The sequence below is a fragment of the Lissotriton helveticus genome, chromosome 4_1 (assembly GCF_964261635.1).
Source record: "Lissotriton helveticus chromosome 4_1, aLisHel1.1, whole genome shotgun sequence".
Classification (NCBI taxonomy): domain Eukaryota; kingdom Metazoa; phylum Chordata; class Amphibia; order Caudata; family Salamandridae; genus Lissotriton; species Lissotriton helveticus.
In genome coordinates, this window is record NC_136063.1 from 1681380869 (window position 1) to 1681399687 (window position 18819).

Below are 18819 nucleotides of genomic sequence, written 5' to 3' on the forward strand. Positions count from 1 at the left end.
TGCAGCTTTGGCTTCATGCAAAAGCAAAATGAAGGCTAAAATAAGGGAAAAAACACACCACCAAACCTCCCCACCCACCCTGCGGTGTCAAGGAGTTAACCACCTGCCTCCTAACACATATGCTGAACTCCAAACCAGTTATTGTTGAGGAGCCTGCACACCAAAAAGCCTTTCCGGGAATGTGTGGGAGTAGAGTAGGACACGTGGCTTACGTGTTGATCATGGATGAGTGATTTGTAAATGTCATCATAACCCAAGAAAGCAATAGAGGAATTTTTAGATTGCTGATTTATTTTGAGTTAGTAAACTAGAAAAAGGTTTTTTTCTTAAAAGTGCAGCTTATAATGGCATTGATTAGAATTAGAATATTTAGCTTCTGATTACCTTTCTTGAAGAATTTGTTGTTTAAAAACAAATACAGGCAATGATTTAGATAACATTATTGCATAATTTGGTCCTCCGTGCCCATAACCTTAGTAGCCCTGACAATGTTAATGCTCGGCATAGTGGTTTGGGGGCTATCATTATGGTGAAGAAATCATTGTTCCGTAAGCAACTATAAACTATTTTCCATATTTTACAGTTCCCAGTATATATTTTTAACCCCCGCATTTTGTGCAGTAAAAGCACCAAACATGTACACACACATACACACACATGCATATATAGAGTTGAGAAGTAAAATATCCATCCTGAGAAAAAACAAAATAAACATATATGCGTGAGTGTATATATTACGACACTTAAGACATTAAAAATAAATATTAACTAAGTAATGGCACTCTCGATGTAGTGACTCTAGACGTTGTTGTATGGAATCCCTTTAAGAAGATCTCTATGTTAATTTTTGCATCTTCTTTGCTTTATACCGAATCTCCTTCTTTGTAATTGATCATTCAGAGCTTTTTCTAACTTCACCTCCATGCATATTTGAGGGTCTTTAGTGAGCTTATTTTATTGGTTAGATTGTGTTCTATTTTCTTTTATTAGATCCCGGTGACAAGTGATCTAACATTGCTGTTCTAATTTGTCCACTGTCATTTCTGTTTGAGCTATATTGTTAACTGTAGACATAGCCCTTTAACTGCTGCCGTTGGCCGTCGCGAGCACTAACTCGCTGGTGCTGCGAACGGCTGATGCGGCCCCGCCCACTCTGCGGAACCGCGGCACTGCCACGAAAAAATGGCCGCGGCTAAAGTGTTAAGCTCACCGTTGTTGTTAAAGGCTTGTTGCCTAGTTTAAGTTGTTCAATATTTTACAACTGTAGTAAATGTTGCTTTTCTGTTTTTTGTTAGACTTTTATCTACCAACTATGTTTGAAGAACCATTTAAATGTCAAGTTATTGGGTCAACTGGTTCATTCCAATATGGGAAAATCCTATTCAATAGAGATGTTATATTATCATATGTAGGGTCAAGTTTATAATGTACGTCTGTACTGACTCTGCTGTCTTGAGATGCTGAAGCAATGTTGACGAATCTGAGTAAAGAGTAGAGGTAGATTGTATCTAGTGTACGTGCCTCTGATTTCATCCTACTGAAAAGTTATAACCAGTCTAATACTTGTTAGTCAGTGAGGCACAGTGAGAGAGAATTGTTGCCGTTAGCAAGATTCTGTTTTCAACAAATCCTGATGATGTATCTAAACCCTTACCAATTATCAACCCATCTCCCAAAGACACATTATCAACCCATCTTTCTGACAGACCTTTAAAAGAATTAAAGCTGTCCAGATTACTGCAACGTCAGTCTGATATGCAGCACAAATAGCAATATCTACCCACCCACTTTAAAATACACTAAGATAACATTTATGCAAATAACAAGTTCTATCAGTCTGCATAATTTTACCCAAGTTGCAATACTCAGTAAACTAGTAACCGGAGTTTCTAATAGTCTGTGTTTCTCCTCTGTACATGAATGACCCTTTTTGTTCTAATATTTCTTACACTGAAATTTAGTTTCCTCAGCATATAATTTCAAAAAGCTTCCCCATATTTATTTGAAAAGCTTTTCCTTGCTTCTTAAATTGAGTGTAACTCTTTATACTTTATGCAGGTCTGTGGTATTTTCCAATGTTTGAGAATGGCCCTAGAAGTCACATACAAAACATGAGTTAGAACCAGTAAACTGAACTTGAACGTTTTGCATTTTATAATGATCACATTTTATACTATTATTTAAAACTGCTCATCCCATTGAAACATGTTTTGTGATCAACTTTAAATAAGTGGGTGCCCTGTGCCATGATTACATTTTCAGGCATGCCACCATTTTTGTTTCATTCTGTTAATTAAGCCGAGGCATTTTACCTAAAACAACAAGTTGCAATTAAATCCCTTGTTAAATGTATCTTTACATTCACAATCGAACATGTCTATATCCCTATCACCTATATTATTCGTGCTTGCATTAGAACCCTTAACTCACAAACTGTGTGCGGAGTCTACTGGATGGGATATCACACTCAATCGTACACACCATGCAGTATAACTTTATGCTGACGACATGATACTGTATACCAGAAGACTACAGACTAATTTAAACAGTACGCCACACATATTTACACACTTTGAGTCCATTGCAGGTTCAGCCATAAATCATAGAAAATCATATGCATTCACTTTGGCAACGACACCGACATACAAACTATCCCTTTTGAAAACTAAAACATAACAATAGCGCACATTTTTCTGCAATCTCGTATCTAATACCCCTGCCAAGGCTATTCTATAGGATAGTAGTCTGTCAGTAATGTCCCTATCTATACTTCCTCCTTGCGCCATTAGATTTTGTTCTAACTCTTGAATTTTATCCTCTTTCTTTTATCTCTATTTTACATTTCTTCCTATCCGGAAGGATAAAGCTAACGATGAGCATATGTTCATAGGCTGCCCTAGCTAACAACAATTTGGGGTTTGGTAATAAAAGGTATGGAAGATATATTTGGGTTTGAAATTCAGGTGAGCAGTTCCTTAATATTTTTTGGCATTTTTCCAAATTATAATTTGGTATCATTAAATATTAATAAGTTATGTTTTTATCTCATCCTATTAGCGCCTAGAGAAATTTGTAAATGTTGGATCAAATGTACACCTCCCCCCATATTTATCTAGATTGGCTTAACTCTATAAAATATGTAATGAAATTGGACATAGCCACACGTAAAGAAAATACTAAGAAGAGGGCTTTTTGGACACCATGTATAGAATGGATGGATAATCTTTGATTTAAAGGTATGTTTGTCCAATGATTATGCCTCTACATGGAATTACTTCACCACTCAGGTCAGTTCTGGGGTTCACAGATAGAAGAAGAGAACAGACAAATCACGAGAGGTTCTGTGTAAATTGCAAACCATTAAAATGAGTGAGAGCTTTCACGCCTGTCCCATCTGACAAGGGGGACAGCAGAGGTAATCAAGCTGCTCTGGCAAGATTTAATGGCGTATGAGGATAAAAAAAAAAAACAATAGCGCACACTACTTTCAGATATTTAGGAATACAAATATACAGGAACTAACAAGATCTTATTGAAGGGAATCTGCAGAAAGCAATACGCTCATTAAGGGCTCAAATCTCATTTTGGACATCTTTACCCCCTTCAGTAGCTGGAAGACTAGCAATATCAAAAATGGTAATGTTCCAACGCCTACTCTACTTTTTCACGAACCTGCCAGTAGTGTTCCCCCAAAGTATTTTTAAAACATTGAACACATTACTAATTAGTTTAATACGGGGCACAAGTCAACATCGTTTGTTTAAAAAAACTACAACTACCGTCAGATGCAGGAGGGATGGGAGTCCCGGACTTCTATGCCTACTGCCTCGCAACACAACTGCAATGGCTCTCATATTGGCTAATAGGTCGAAATTTACAGGAAATAGCCTATACAAAGCAAATGCTTGAAGTGGCAGATTACATAAATTATTATGTCCTGGTAGCATGATTCCGCCTTCTTCTCAAATGTTGCTTAAGACTGTAATAATATATTAGAAACGAGCACTAAAATACACTAGAAGCACCCCAGCATACGCCCCAACATACCATTATTAGGCATCCCCACCAACACAGGAACTTTAACCAAGCACCAGGTAGAATCCTGGACACAAGTCGGAGTTAGCACAGTAGGAGATCTTTTTGGAGAAGTGACTCTCCTAACATACACAGATTTTACAAATGAGCGAGGGGTTACGGTACACTGTTTTTAACACATGCAAGCCTGGTAGTTGATCTAAAGAGACACTGGGCTCTCAAGGAGCAGAACCCAAAACAAATGAGTAAGTCCATTTGATGTACCTTATGGGAACGGGTAACCATCTCACATGCTGGTTCTATCTCGGGATACGCACACACCAACCATCCCCACTGAGCCCAATATGCAACAAATGAGAACGAGACCTAAACAGACCCCTCCTGGATAAAGAGTGGAAAACAATACTGGAATACCAAAAACAAGTGTCATGAAACACGCGTTTCAAATTCATTTAATATGTGGTAACCCAAAGGGCATATCTAACACCACATAAATTACATTTCATTTACCCCAGCGCCACTGCGTCATGCCCCAGATGTACTAAACATGCCCAGATCTTGTTCATATATTATGGTCCTATGCTGGACTGCAAGGTTACTGGGGAGGGATATCCATTGCCCTAGAGGAAGTGTTGGGAGATATAGGATGCAGACAACGGATGCATGTATATTGGGACTATATCGAAGACGAAAAGGTCACAAAGTCCAGGCTAAATTTGCAGACCTGGCTCTTATATTAGAAAAACGGGATATCACAACAAGATGAAAATCATCTTCAGCCCCTACATTGCACAGCTGTAAGGAAGAAGTTGAAAAATGGGGACTAGCAGAAAGTGAAGCTCTTTGCAGAGAAGAAAGTAGAGGACTAAGACAGAACCCTATTGCTATGTGCTGGGATACTATATTGGTGTCTTTTAAATCCACTGACACTTTCAGCCCCAGAAGCCACCCTAACACTTCTTAACGAATTTCCTCCCCACACCAATATTAGATATTTCTACGCAGGATACAAAACCAAATCACCCCGAGAACACATCCAGCGGGTTCCAAACATAATCTGCGTATTCACCATTTCCCCAATAGTTTCCCAGCAGCTCACTTCCAGACATTGCCAAAACGGATCAGATACACTGTAATCAGCTCACACCATCCAATCTTATCGTATGTTTTTACTTTTAATTTCGATGCCCGTTAGCTGGGGGGAGGGGGGATAGTTCGAATGTTTTGTTTTTTATATCATTCTCATTAAGAATTGAAAGCATTTAAAGGCACCAGCAGGGAACACACGTGCCGTCCGCTTGAGCAGGGCCGGAGTAGGCAATGTATTGGGTAATTCATGATTGTTTTAACCATGGACAAAATGTTACACAATAGCCACTTTATGCTATCTAAATATACATATATATATCGTCCTGTTGTATAAACATGTCTTCTGTTAATTTGAAGAAAATGAATAAAATATGTTAAAAAATAAATAAAATCTAACATGTCTCTGTCATGTTTCCTTACTATCCTTTTTAGATATAGGACTGCTTTAAAGTTCTAGCCAAAAAACATAGCTGCCTGACTACAAATGTCACTTAAGTCCACCATCATTAGTGTCCCAAATACTAGATGTAATTCCCTTATGCCTAACAAGAGATAGATATAATACCAATGGAAGTATGGTATGCAATTGTAAAACGTTGTAAGACATTGTTATTAGTTTGGGAGGAGAGTGCCGCTACCAACTTTAAACTTTTACATAAAAACTTCCTGCTCAAACCTTGGTTACTGTTGCACATGCAGCATGCAATGCCAAAGAAAATGTGTGTTAAAGTCTAGAGTGCCACCAATTTTATATTCCGAAAACGAACTCAGCAAAATTCCAAATCCACATAATAAATACAGAGAAAAATTTACTGAGCAAAAAAACACCAAAAAGATTAAAATTGGATAATGGGAACCAGAAATATGAACTTTAACAATTTTAAGGCAAAAGACGTTTAGAAAAAGTAAAGACCGTAGACAAATTTCAGTTTGGGATTTTCCGGTAGAAGGCACGATTTCTGGCTGGCTGTGATGCAGCAGGTTGAATACATCAAGCGGCTCATTCGTGTCTAAGTTATTAACTTGGGGCTTAGTTGTTTTTTGCTGCTCAGAGTCTTCCACCGGGGCCGGGTCCAAGGCTGAAGCCAGTGTGAGTCTCTTAAAGTTGAATATGTCATCATTAAACTCCTGCTAAAGCCATTGGTTTTGGCACCAAAAGCTCCCGGCAGGACAAAGCTGAATTGCATACTTCAGAGGTCGCTTCACTGCTGGGATAGATTTCCTGTCTTGCCCTGGTCCTAAGTTATGCTTTCAAACTCAGTCAATTTTTGGTTCTCAGAATCCTCTAACCGGGCAAAGCTGGAATCTGGAACTGAGCAAGGCTTCACAAGGTCAGACACCCATACCTGTAGGTCTCACTGCACCTGGTTTCAATGCAGCAAAAGGTTTCAAGCTACAAATACCTCGTTTTCTTGTCCATCTAGGGTTCGCTTTCCTTGGAAGAAGCCTCAGCATCCTGTTCCAGTGGTCTGGAGGTTTAAAACATATGGCCACTTCACTCCCATTGCTGGGAAAGTGCTTTATGCTCACTCCTCGAGCCCATAGGTTCCCAGGGCAAAGTTTTAGGCACCAGGTCTCTGTTCATCGAAGGCTACTGCAGTCCTATGTGGCCAGCTGGGGATCTCTGGAGTCAAAAGACCCTCTGCATACCAGGAACAGGCAAACATGAAGTCAGCCTCTTAAGCCATGCAGAGCAGTTTCAATACCTATGTATTATGTTATGTTATTGGCATTTGTTATAGTGCAAATGACTCACACCCGGAGGTGTATCTTGAAGCTTAGTGACTAAAACGAGAAGTGCTGTTAAACCAGTTAGAGCATCCTCGTCTTTAAAAGTTTTTTTTAGGTTTAAAGGATCCCAGCACAACCAGATTTGCAGAGGAAGTTTTTTTTCCAGTGCTGTGGGGCCAGATGTGGAAAGGATCTGCCACCAACTCTGGAAGGGCGGATATGCGGAGTCTATAATAAAGCTTGATTCGGTGCCGAGCTAAGTAATGGCCTAGGCTGGTATTGGCTGAGTCTTATGTGCAAGTAGGTAGGTTGCCGCTTGGTTGGTGCTTTATGAGTCAAGAAGCATAGTTTGAACACAGAATGTTTCCTGACTGGTAGCCAGTTAAGGGCTTTCAGGATAGGAGCAGAGGACGAGCGAGAAGGAAGGTTGCAAATTTGTCAAGCCGCCATGTTCTGCACCACTTGGAGCTTGGCCAGCAATTAGTCGTTTGCTTCTACTGGTAGTGCATTCCCGTGGTCCAAGTGAGTCGTAATCAGTGCCTGGACTAGGGTTTTTATTAATGTAGAGGGGAGCCACGGAAAGACTTTCCTCTGTAAACACATAGTGGTAAAGCAGATGCCACAGGTTGCACTGACTTGATCTGTCATAGAAAGTCTCCGATCCAATTTAATGCCAAGATTTTTAACCACCTGTGTTGGGCAAGCGGCAAGGCCTAATTCAGCAGGCCAGCAGTCCTTTGTGCCAGGAGGTATCAAGAGTCTTTGAGTCCTTTCTTCCAGCGGAGCCGTCTTTTATTAGATGTTGTCCTCCCAGGACCAGGAGTATTCTTGGGAGATGCCAGCTTTATCCTATGCTCTTTCCAACACCATTTCCTTACACTGTCCCTATACTCACCTCTTTTTGCAGCACTCCCTCTTTGCTATCCTCTAAACCTTTCATGAAGCCCTAAACCTAAGATGGCTAATCCCTTCTTCATCTGGAGGGGCTCTGGCTCTCTTTAAGCCACTCCCCTATTTAGATGAGGTGGCACTCCCCTGTCAGTGTCAAAACATGTCTCTCCCTTCTGCTGGAATTGCAGCCAGAGTGTCTAAAAGAACCGGAGGTATGAATGGAAGTAGATACTGTGAGCTTCATTTGGCATCTCGATGTCATAGGAAAAAGAGCTACACCTGTCCTTTGTTCTGCCAACAGTCCTTGTCAGCTCCCAGACAGAAAATCCTTCTCAAGTGATCTGCCTACCTGGATCCAGAAATAGAGCGATTGTCCCCTGGAGCAGAGTTGTTAACTCTCAGCCAGTAATGTGTATTGAGCCTCTAGAGAAGGGATGCGTGATTAACTGGTTCTAAACCAGTTTGTTTAAAGCAGCTCAAGCTAACCTTAATAAACTATCCTTTCCAAAGTTACGTTTCCAGAAAGTTCACAAAAATGTACTTTCCCTATTAAATTCGATTTTTAAACTAACAAAATATTGAATAATTTTTCTAGTGTTTTCCCAGGTGGAAACATGAAATAAAGATTTTAGTCACAGCTGGCCCTGTTCATGGAAAGTCTAGCTCACACAGTTAAAATAGATTTTGTGTATTATTCACAGTGACGGTCGGCGCCTTTTTCTAATATGTAGGTACCAACTTTTACACATATTGAACTACTTCCCCATGGGCTTGCGTAGCACACTTTAGGGGTGACTTAGTGTATATATTTTATTACTTTGTGACATTTAATTTTAAAACCGATTTGGTTTAATAGGTATAGGGTTCAGAAGACATGCAATCCGACTGATTTATAACATGCAGTTTTTTGATGTAGCTTGTGCATTGGTAAGATTCTAAAGGTAGCTAATGGTACTGTATGATTTTATCTTTTTAATGTGTTCTGCAAGTTTTTGATGTGATTTATATATATATATATGCCATCATATAGACCTCGGTCAAAAAAAAACTTTTTTTTCTACTACTAGTAGTGTATATAAAATGTAGGTCTTGCTTCACTGCAAAGGCACTTTTCTGGCCATGTGTCTCTTAAGTGCTTTTAAATTGTAGACCAGTCAGAGCACAGTGGTGCTCCTGACAGCCATATGTTTTTTTCCTTTATGTGAGTTGAGTAAATACACACTAAAGCCCGCATACGGCATTTAACTACCATGCCATTGGTGCATTTTTTCTGCCATCTACCTTGGTCTTATAGGAAAGTTAAATAGGTCCATTAGACGAATCCGTGTTAATGCATGTATTGGGGGTATCCATAGACACTATTACCATTGTTTAGCGGTAGTATAGGTCTCAGTTTCGAAGCGAGGAAAAGAAGACGAGAGAAAATGGGGTACTGCGACAGAAATTGTTTTTTCTTGCATTCATCACTATCTGTATGGAGATTATCCCCAGCATTGCATGCTCCATTTCATCAAACATTTTATAACTTTTTTTCTGTCATTCTAATGGTTTAACTGGCACTTTATGTGAGTGTTAGGAGTCGGGGCATATATTACAATGTTTCGTGTGGAAGGGGCTCGTCTTAGTCATATATATGATGTTATTTTTACTGAGGAGTAGTTTTACTGCCTCCCACAGCACCAACAAGCACACGTATTGCTCTGACCCAGAAAGCTTTTCTCGGTAGCCTTACGTTTACTTTTCATTTAATTTAAAATGTGCCTATTCACAAAAGGAGGACAATAACCTGATCCCCAATTTTAATGTTTTTTTGTGTTTTACTATTTGGACCTCTGAGCTACAACCGAAATGATATGTTCACCAACCTATGTTCTGAGTCTTGTGTACAGTGACATATGAGGTACAACTAAATTAACTTCCTAGCAATAACGTAAACAGTGTTCCTTTATTGCCATGTGCCTCCTAGACTCCATATAAGGTTTAAAATATTAAAGAAAAAAAACTTTACAAATTAAGGGGGAGGAGCGACAGAATAAAGCATGCAGACGCTTCCTTGCATGTGTCACCATGTTTTTGGTTGGTCTGTAAAGTAATAATCATCGTGCTACAGGTGTATGTTTGAGCTTTTTAGGTCGAGCCATTGGCAGTACATGCACTGCTCTGCACGCCATGCTGTATTGGAGTATTAAATAGAAGCCCCGCCCTCTCTCCCCCATATTTGTTATTAGTTGTGTCATTGTACTTCATGATTGCTGGCTTCTGATTCGTTAATAGGCTTGGTGGTCCCTCCTTAGTACCGCCTCGACTTAATTCATAACCTCCCATGAGAACTGACCCTTTTACTTCGGTTGTGAGTCTTTTTTAGTCTCTAAGAACTATTTTCTTTTAAGTCGTTTTTCCTAATGCTGGCACTACGTGCTTTCCTGCAACATTCAGCACGTCATGCGCGCTTTCATTTTTTAAGCAGCCCGGGACAATGGTGGCCGCTTCCTTGCATAGGTCTTGCATTTTACAAGAGTTTGAGCTATTGGCATTGTACATGACAATTCCTTTTATTTATGTGTTAATTATCAAAACATTAATAAAAGGCATTGTCATTTACCAATGGCAATAGCTTAAACTCTCGCAATTGCGAGACCTATTGCATTGCTAATGCTTGTTATCTGTCTGTACCTAATTAAAATGGTTAAACGTTCCAAAGTCTCCCTAACGCCTTGAACCACTGTGGGCGTCATTGATGCGAACCAGAGATGGATGTAAGCCAAAGTTTGAATTTAGGACGCGTGGATCTGAGGTCTTTGGCTACGACTATCTCTGATCTGTGTATTTTCTATAAAACCGGACTAAAAACTTGTTTATATTCAACGTTTTCATTCGAGTTGCAAGTCGTTAATTTCAAACCGGTTGTACATTTCTTTGTGTTTGCTGTTGTTGATTTTGTAACTGAATGCTGATACAAAGATGACCTTGTGGGACAAAAATAGGAATTCTGTTTTGATTAAAATGTCTGATGGTTGCTTCTATTAAAATAAAATCACTCGCCTTCCTTCTGTCATTTGAAACATAATTAGTTGTATGTATTCTGAAGGTGGAATTTGGAATTCAAAGGTCGAAAGCCGATTGAAATATTTGATATGCTTTGATACAGATTCTAAACACTCTTTTTTTAATTGAACACAGCAAGAAGCAGCTGATGAGGATGGTGGAGAGCAAGAGCATAACGAAAATAAAAAAGAGACACTGTATCAAGAAGAAACTGTGCACCAAACAACCAGTGTAAGTCTGACATTTGCGCATCTTACTTTAGGCAAAGTGTCACTGCGAGCAACCGCTGACAGTTCATTATAGCCTGATTCACTGCGGGGAGCTTGATTTGCTGCAGAATGAATATGACACAATTGGGTCAGAACAGTAAATGCCCCATGAGACAGCTTGCTTCGATACAAGTGCACGTCAGGAGCATGGCAGGGCACATATCAGTCTAGTTCAAGGACATATATACAGAGTATTGCACACACACTAGGAGAAGAAAGAGTTCCCTTTTAAGAAAAGGAAGGGACTCAACATGCTAGTGCCACACACTAACTCATGATTTTTCATGACAAAAGTAAGATGGAAGCTTAGCCAGTCATGACTAGACCTACATGCTCATGAGCAATACCTTTGCCTTGGATTTTGTACGCATTTTTTTAAATTCTGGTCTCCACCATTGTGTGAAATAACTAAAGTCTAGGAGGTGAAACATTCCTGTACCAACCGCTTAATCTCCCCGACGGCCCCCAGCGCCTTGGGACCCTTAGGGGGAATTAGTTCACGCTTTACAAATACCCGGTTATTATTATTATTATTGCAAGAGCATAAAAGACAGGGCTTTATCAGTTGTTCAGGGATCTCTGCCTTTAAGGAATGACTCTGTGTCTCTCGTATACTGGAGGATGCAGAGAGAGGAGGAGGTACAGCAAGCACCATTCTAGGCATAGGCTCTATGCCCATTAAATTGTGTCAAGGATGATAATGAAGACTTCTGTCCTTCGGTAAACGTCGTTTACAATGATGTTTACACATCGCTTGCAGTTACAATGCGGTCTTTACAACGACCACGTTGTTACATGGCATGCCATTACAACGCAAGCCATTACAATGACTTTCTGTATGGGCAGAAGTTGTTAGATTTCAAATTCAACACCTTCTCTACTGTTGCACAGACTGGAGTTGGAATAGTAAATTATACCATTGCAACAACCAGCGCCCCACCCTCCCACCCCCCTACAGCAAGTCGTTGTAATGACTTGCGTTGTCTGCGATGTAGCAACGCGTTCGTTGTAATGGCATGCGTTCTAAACACATGCTTTGTAACGTGGCATATTCATGCCCTTCACCATGCTTGTTGACATAGACTGATACAGCATCAAACACAACATAGACGCAGAGATGGACCCACCATTTATCAAGAAGTCACCACTTGATGTTGCTCCATTTGTTAATTGAGGCAGTCAACCTTGATGGTGGCACTTAATGTTGATATCATCGGCATGGAAGCACAGAAGTTGTACGTCAAAATAGGATTCCTTTTAAATCACTTTCACCCGCAATCTCTCTAGTTCATCCTTGGACCCCTATAGTACTAGACTAGAAGAGGACCCATTTCAGACTTACCTTCTGTTTTGATAATTGTGGTTAAGGTAATTGTGGACAGTGTTCATTCAAATATGGTAGCAATGAAATCTCACTGGTCATTACACCCCAAGGCGGTATCAGAGTTTTATTTGAATCAGCCTTTTTTTTGCTGCAGTTCTTTAAAAATATCTTTAATGAAGGAGAGGCCTTTATTCAACTTAAGCCATCAGTAGAGTCCTAAGACTTTATCTCTAAAAAAAGAAAAAATACCTCAGTAAATTCACTAAGTTGTTTGACTTTCATCCTACAAGGACAGGCTTCCCAACTGACACACAGTTTATTTGTAGATAGATTGTTTCCTGTATACTAATGTGTTATTATATGTCTCACTTATTAACAGGTGTGACGGGTTTGACTGCTTGTTGAAAAATGCCCCAATAGATTATATTTGTAAATTCACAACATTAATGTCAATTCACACCTTTTCTGATCATTATTGTGTGGTTTGAGATACCAGAGCAGGCACAGTAGTTAAGTCAACTCTGATGAAAGGAAGGGGAAGAAAAGTTGTGTTTCCCATTCGATCTCTGATTAGAAAGTTTGCTCATCACTACTGAAAATACTGCTCAACAAAGGTATACAAAGCATAGCATACAAGTAAGAATTTGCTCACAATAGAGATATTTGCATTAGAAAAAGGTGTCAAACAGGCTTCCGATGGTAATCAGAGGGTGGCTTTTGTATATCTTATCTGATAATTCATGCATGAAAAAACAATACAGGAAATTGGCATAGCCAATAGGTCTCGCTTTTGGGACCTTATAAATATTTAGTTATGCAGCACAATATCCATGGTGAAATAACATCAAATGTTGCATGACAAAAAAAACGTATAAGGTCCCAAAGGCGAGACCTATTGGCTATGTCAATGCTTGTATTTAAAGGCCTGGCATGCAGTTTTAAATGTAGGCTGGTAAGAAAGGTGCCAACCCGAGGGGCAAGGTCTAGAGAGAAATAAGATAGGAAGAGAGGTGAGTTATAATGAGTTAGCACAAATAGAAAGGTGAAGCACAGAATGACAGGTCAAGTAAACAAAGTAGTGAGGCAGGTAGAGGGATGAAAAATAGAAGGATATGAGAAGTAGAGAGAAAAGAGGTGCAGATGAGGTATAGAGATGAGGCTAATACAGAGGAAGTGTGAGGGAGAAGTAGAGAATGGTGAAATAGGGAGAGAGAGAGAGAGACAGAGGTAAGACAGATGTATTAAACGAGCGAGACATTGGAAGCAGAGAGAGTGAACGGAAACAGTGAAGGAGATAGAAAGAGAGATGAAAGCAAAGGGAGTGATAGATGGAGTGAAAGAGGTAGGGAGAGCATGGTAGAGAGAAAGAAAGAAAATAATGGGAAAGGCGAGGGAAACAGGACATCAATAAAAAGAGAGACATAGAAGGCCAAAAGGTGATGTAAATTGAGAGTCTAGATAGTGTATGAGAGGTGGGGAAGAGAGAGATGAGGCAGTGAGTTGTGAGGCAGAGAGGGAAATGAAAGCGAGAAAAGTGAGTTAGAAAGTGGTATGCGAGAGGTAGAGAAAGGTATGGTATAGATGGCAAAAATGATAGAAAGGGTAAGATAAAGAGAGATGAAATTAAGAGGGAGGTGAAGTAAATGGAAGACAAATGAAGGGGGATGAGATGCAAACAGAGCAGCAAGATACAGAAAGAAGAGAAAGTAGACAGAGGGAGAGAGGCACTTGAGGAGAAGAGAGTGGCAGAGAGCTAGAGATCTAGAGGTAGGATCGGAGAGAGGTGGCAAGTTGGTCATGAGAGGTAAGTGCTGTGGGGCACTGAGGTTTACTGAAAGAGAGGTATGACGTACAGAGAGAGAAGACAAGGAGTGGAGAAAGTGTCCACACTGAACTAGAGGTTGGTGATCACCCTAAATATATTTATTAAAATAAGGCATTAAGAGAGTGCACTTTAACAGATTTCGAGTGTGCACCATCTTGCATTGAAGATGACAGAAGAAGCCATTTTGGCCCAAAAAAACATCCAGCATGCAACATTTAGAGTAATGGAGCAGATTAAGAAATGTGCTTAGGCAGAGGATGAAAAGTACACTACTAATAGGGCGGCTACCGCACTGTAGGTCACAACAGACACTATCTCCAGTCCTGAACTATTCACCTACAAACAACTGAATTTTAGGTGTGTTAGTGTAATTAGGTAAGTGGAAGATTAACACGACTACAATACCCATAATACATTAGGCTATCACACAAGTCCGGGAGTGGAAATGGTCTCTCTGTAGGGAGGTGGTCACCGTACATTACACTCACTTTTACCAGCTGCTCTTAGCAAGTGGGCATTAGTGTGCGGCTAAATCAGGGTGCGAGCTGGGCTCTGGGTACTTGAAAGAGTTTCAGGATTGAGGACAGGCTTTCCTGTGGCTGATATGGCTGGTTCCATGCCCCACTTACTCTTTAGTGGATAATCCAATGCCCGATTAACCTCACTCAATTATCGCATCCCGCCACTCAACCAGGATGCCCACCGATTTAGAGCAAACAGCTGTGCAGCAATCAGATGTGCTCAATAATTAAGGTATAGTGTGCATAACTTGCCAATTAAAACCAGCACCATGCTGTACCTTATTAATAATTTACAATGCATTGTCAAACAGAAAATGTAGAAGGATCTAAACTACAGCCAATAAACGCAGCTGCCAAGGTATTAAGTGCTTATGTTTAATTTACAAACTACGTCCTGATACAAAACGAATCTGGGAGAAGACAGAATGTTTAGTATCCCCTAAAATAGGTGCCTGGAGAATTATCAAAATGCAAACACTTATATCGCACTTATAACACATGCCCACTAAGAGGTTCGAACTCACAACCTTCAGATTATTAGACCGAAGCTCTGCCTTTTAGGCTAAGAAGGTTCAATGAAGAATTGAAACACAAGTTTTTCAATCGAAGTGCCATGTATTCAAGTTTCCTTCTTCAGTGAGAATACAGCACACAAAAACTTCACTTGATGTGCTGCAACAGTTGTATGAATAAAAAAGTTTGCACCGATTCATGGTGCTGTTGGTGCTAGCTGAGGCAGTGGAACACTTGATGAGCTCTTTGAAAATGATGACATGTCCTTCGCTGGGTCTGTTAATTTTGTCCTGTCTTATAACCTTGTGCCTAGGGAATAGGTGTGGTAATGTCGATAGAATCAGCTAGGTTTCTGTGAGGAAGAGCAGTTTCAATGTGTGGTCGTGCAGCAGGTCCCATATTTCAGTAGCGTGTTTATTGAGGGAGGTGTTGTTGAGGAGAAGGAAAAACAGGAGGGGTGGGGAGAGGTGTGTAGGTGTGCGTGGCCGAGGGAGAGGTGAGTGTTGTGCGCGGTGCATGTGAGGGTGGTGTGAAGGTGTGGGAAGGTGCAGGAAAAGTGTCCGGTGGAACAGGGGAAGGCACCTTCGCAGTCGACTACTGATGCGTAGCAGCAGCACTGGAATGTGCATTCAAGGTTCAGGGTGAGGAGAGGGAAGCAGAGACGTAGCAGTGATGGGAGTGAAAGCAAGGGGTCTGGCACTGGGCACGGGAGGGGCACATACGGGCTGTGCATCCAAGCTGCGGCGGACATGAATTAGGAGCGGGGGTCTCTGGGGCAATGGTTTGGGCTAATTAACTGGCGGAAACCAAGAAGGGAGTGCGGCATGGGAGAGGAAGCAGGGAGGGTCGCAAATTCAGGAAAAGGGCAGGAAGAAGAGCAAAAGAGTGAGTAAAAGGAAGAAGATCGGCACAGAATCAATGTAAAAGTTCAAAAAGCAGCAAAGAAAGATTGCGGAGTAATAAAAAAAAGTACATGAAAGTGGCAGAAAGAGAATGAGAAAAGCACAGAAAAGCAGCAAAGAAGGAATAAGAAGGAAGGAGTAATGCACAGTTAAGTAGCAAAGAAAGAGTGAGAAATGCACATAAAAGTGCCAAGTAATGAAAGATTGAGCGATGCACAGAAAGGGCGAGAAGTGTTTAAGCGTGCGCCCGTGCACATACACTCAAGCTCTAGGCCGGCCATGGCAGCATCTGGTAGCACTTTTTTTACCCCTTACTAAAAGTTAAGCTTGCAGCGCATGCGCTGCTCTAGGCTTGACCTAAAAACAACCATAGAAGCAGGGAGCATTTTTCTCTTCTCTTGGTTCAATGCGAGATTCACGGATTCCATTTGAAGATCTGTTCAATCAGATTGGCTTTTAGGAGTTGAGAATTTTTGTTTCGGTTGGTTTTCCTTGTGTCTTTGTGCAGCTTTTGCCTCCTTCAACGTTTCTTTCACTGGATGCTCATGCTTCTTGGAGTTAAATTAATATTTAACTAGTTGCCGTATCCTAGCACCGTGACTAAAAAGAAAATAATAATAAATAGCACAAATATGTCAGCATGATTTCTTAAGAGCAAACTTGTTGTTCATTTTTATTGTATTTAACTGTTTCGTGCCTTTGATTTTCTGCAGCTTGAAAACGGTACTTCTGTGCCAAGTATGGCCAACGAGGGTGAGGAATTTCCACCTGAGAAGCAGCTCAGCAGTGAAAGTCCAGTGAAATCTGAACGCGAGGCACTACTCGTTGGTAGGTTTGAGAATGATTGTGGACAGCGCAGAGTAGTAAACTTTTAAAGTGAAGGGACAATGCCAGCATTTTACGGTGAATGGACATCTAGTGGCAGTTCGGCTGCCCCTATGCTGAAGTATGCACATGCGTGCTTACTCATATCCCCCACCCACACACATACATACTCACACTGACCCATTCATAAGCTCACACTGATGCACAGTCACAAATCCTGACACCTACACGTTCACGCCCATTAATCATTCAGTGCCCTACGTTATCCAGTGGGCCACACGGGTGATAAGTACTTCATTCCATGCAAAAGGTGCTCCAGCACGTTGCGGGAGGAGGGAGCAGAGGCCCTTGGAAAAATGACCGCTTAGGAGGAGGGAGCTTAGCTGAATATAGCAGGCCAGGACAGTAGAGATCTGTTGGGCCCAGCAGCGCCAATGGTGCTTGAGTGCTTGTGTGAGGGGAAGACAGGGGTGAGGGAACATGCCGGCTCTGGCCTCAAAGTCAATAGGAGGCACTGCCAGAGAAGACTGGGACCCCACTCAGGCAGCAGTGGCAGTGATATACTCTCAGTTCCAGGGAAATCCCACTACCTCCTCCCATTAGCTACACTTGTGAAAATATTAGTTAATGATAGAAGGCTCTTTCCCATCTCGCCACAGGGTGGTTTGTGACACTTTGTGGTCCTGACCTACTCTGTGACAAGTTGGGTAAGGGTGTTGCGGGGCTTCCCTGACTTGCAGTCATCCCCTAGCCCTTCATGGATGACACCTAAAGTTCCCAGGGCTGGCTGCATCTGTGACCCTATTTATGAAGAGGACCTTCACTAAAGGAGCCCTGAGCAAGCTGTGAAATCTTCACGTTCAGCAAACCTTTGGCTGGGTCGTCTATATGTATCCGCGAGGGAAGGATCTAGTTGCGTGCTAGACAAAGTACAGTAACGTTATTTATTGTAGGGTGCTTGTAATGCACATTATCACTCGTGTCGAGTTCCTAGGCTCAGTATCAACAGGCTCCTTCATCAATTCCGGACAGTGGTCATCTATTGAACAAAAAGCTACGTTTTAAGTAGCCTGCTAAAATTCAGAAGCCTTGCTTCTGCCTCCCTGGCAAGCAGTAGAGAATTCCAGAATTGTGGTCAAAGGACAGAAAAGGGTCTGATGCATAATGCTTTTAGTTTGTATTTTGTAAATTCGATGTTGTTAGCAGATCTGAGGGTATGAAAGGAAGTGTTTTCCAAAATGTCTGAGAGTGGAATATAGAAGTAATACCATAATATATTTTATAGCGCAGGCAAGCGACTTTGAATTTGGTTTGTAAGGCTACTGGGAACCAGTGCAGTTGTTTTCAGTATTCAGAGACATGGTAATATTTTTTTAGATTAAGAGGTGTCTTACAAAGGCGTTCTAAATGTATTTAAGTTGTGTATGCTTTTTTTTAAAGCCCTAAATAGATGGCATTGTCAAAGTCAAGTAAGACTGTATGGAGACATTGGGGGCCATGGAAGAAAAGAATAGAAAAGAAAGTACTCTTTTCAGTATTGTGAGCTGATAAAACATAATGTGGTGTCTGCAGAGACTTAGGGTTACAGAGTCTAGTATATTGCCTAAATTATGCACTTTTGTAATCGACGTGAGGTAGCTGCTCACTGACAGTGGCCAGAAAGCATTGTCCTGTTATGATACAACCCCCCTTGCCCAGTGAACTCAGCCAAAAGCCTGGGGGTTATCATAAGTAGCGACCTTTCTATGAAACCCCAAATCAGCGCAGTAGTGTCCTCTAGCCACTTTCAGCTAAGGAAGATTTGCAAAATCTCACGCCTCCTTACTACCGAGGCTCTTACCTTAGCCTT

The 18819-nt window shown here is 41.0% G+C and overlaps 1 protein-coding gene across 4 annotated transcripts in view; it reads left to right on the forward strand.

The window, feature by feature from the left end:
* The window catches only part of ENOX2 (ecto-NOX disulfide-thiol exchanger 2), a 1184097-nt gene that overhangs the window by 1126596 nt on the left and 38682 nt on the right, over window positions 1-18819 (forward strand). For all 4 annotated transcript variants that reach the window (XM_078688351.1, XM_078688354.1, XM_078688355.1 and 1 more), the window contains 2 exons: window positions 10927-11022; window positions 16859-16973. In XM_078688351.1, the coding sequence (XP_078544477.1) occupies window positions 10927-11022; window positions 16859-16973 (211 nt within the window). The remainder of the gene's footprint in view (window positions 1-10926; window positions 11023-16858; window positions 16974-18819) is intronic.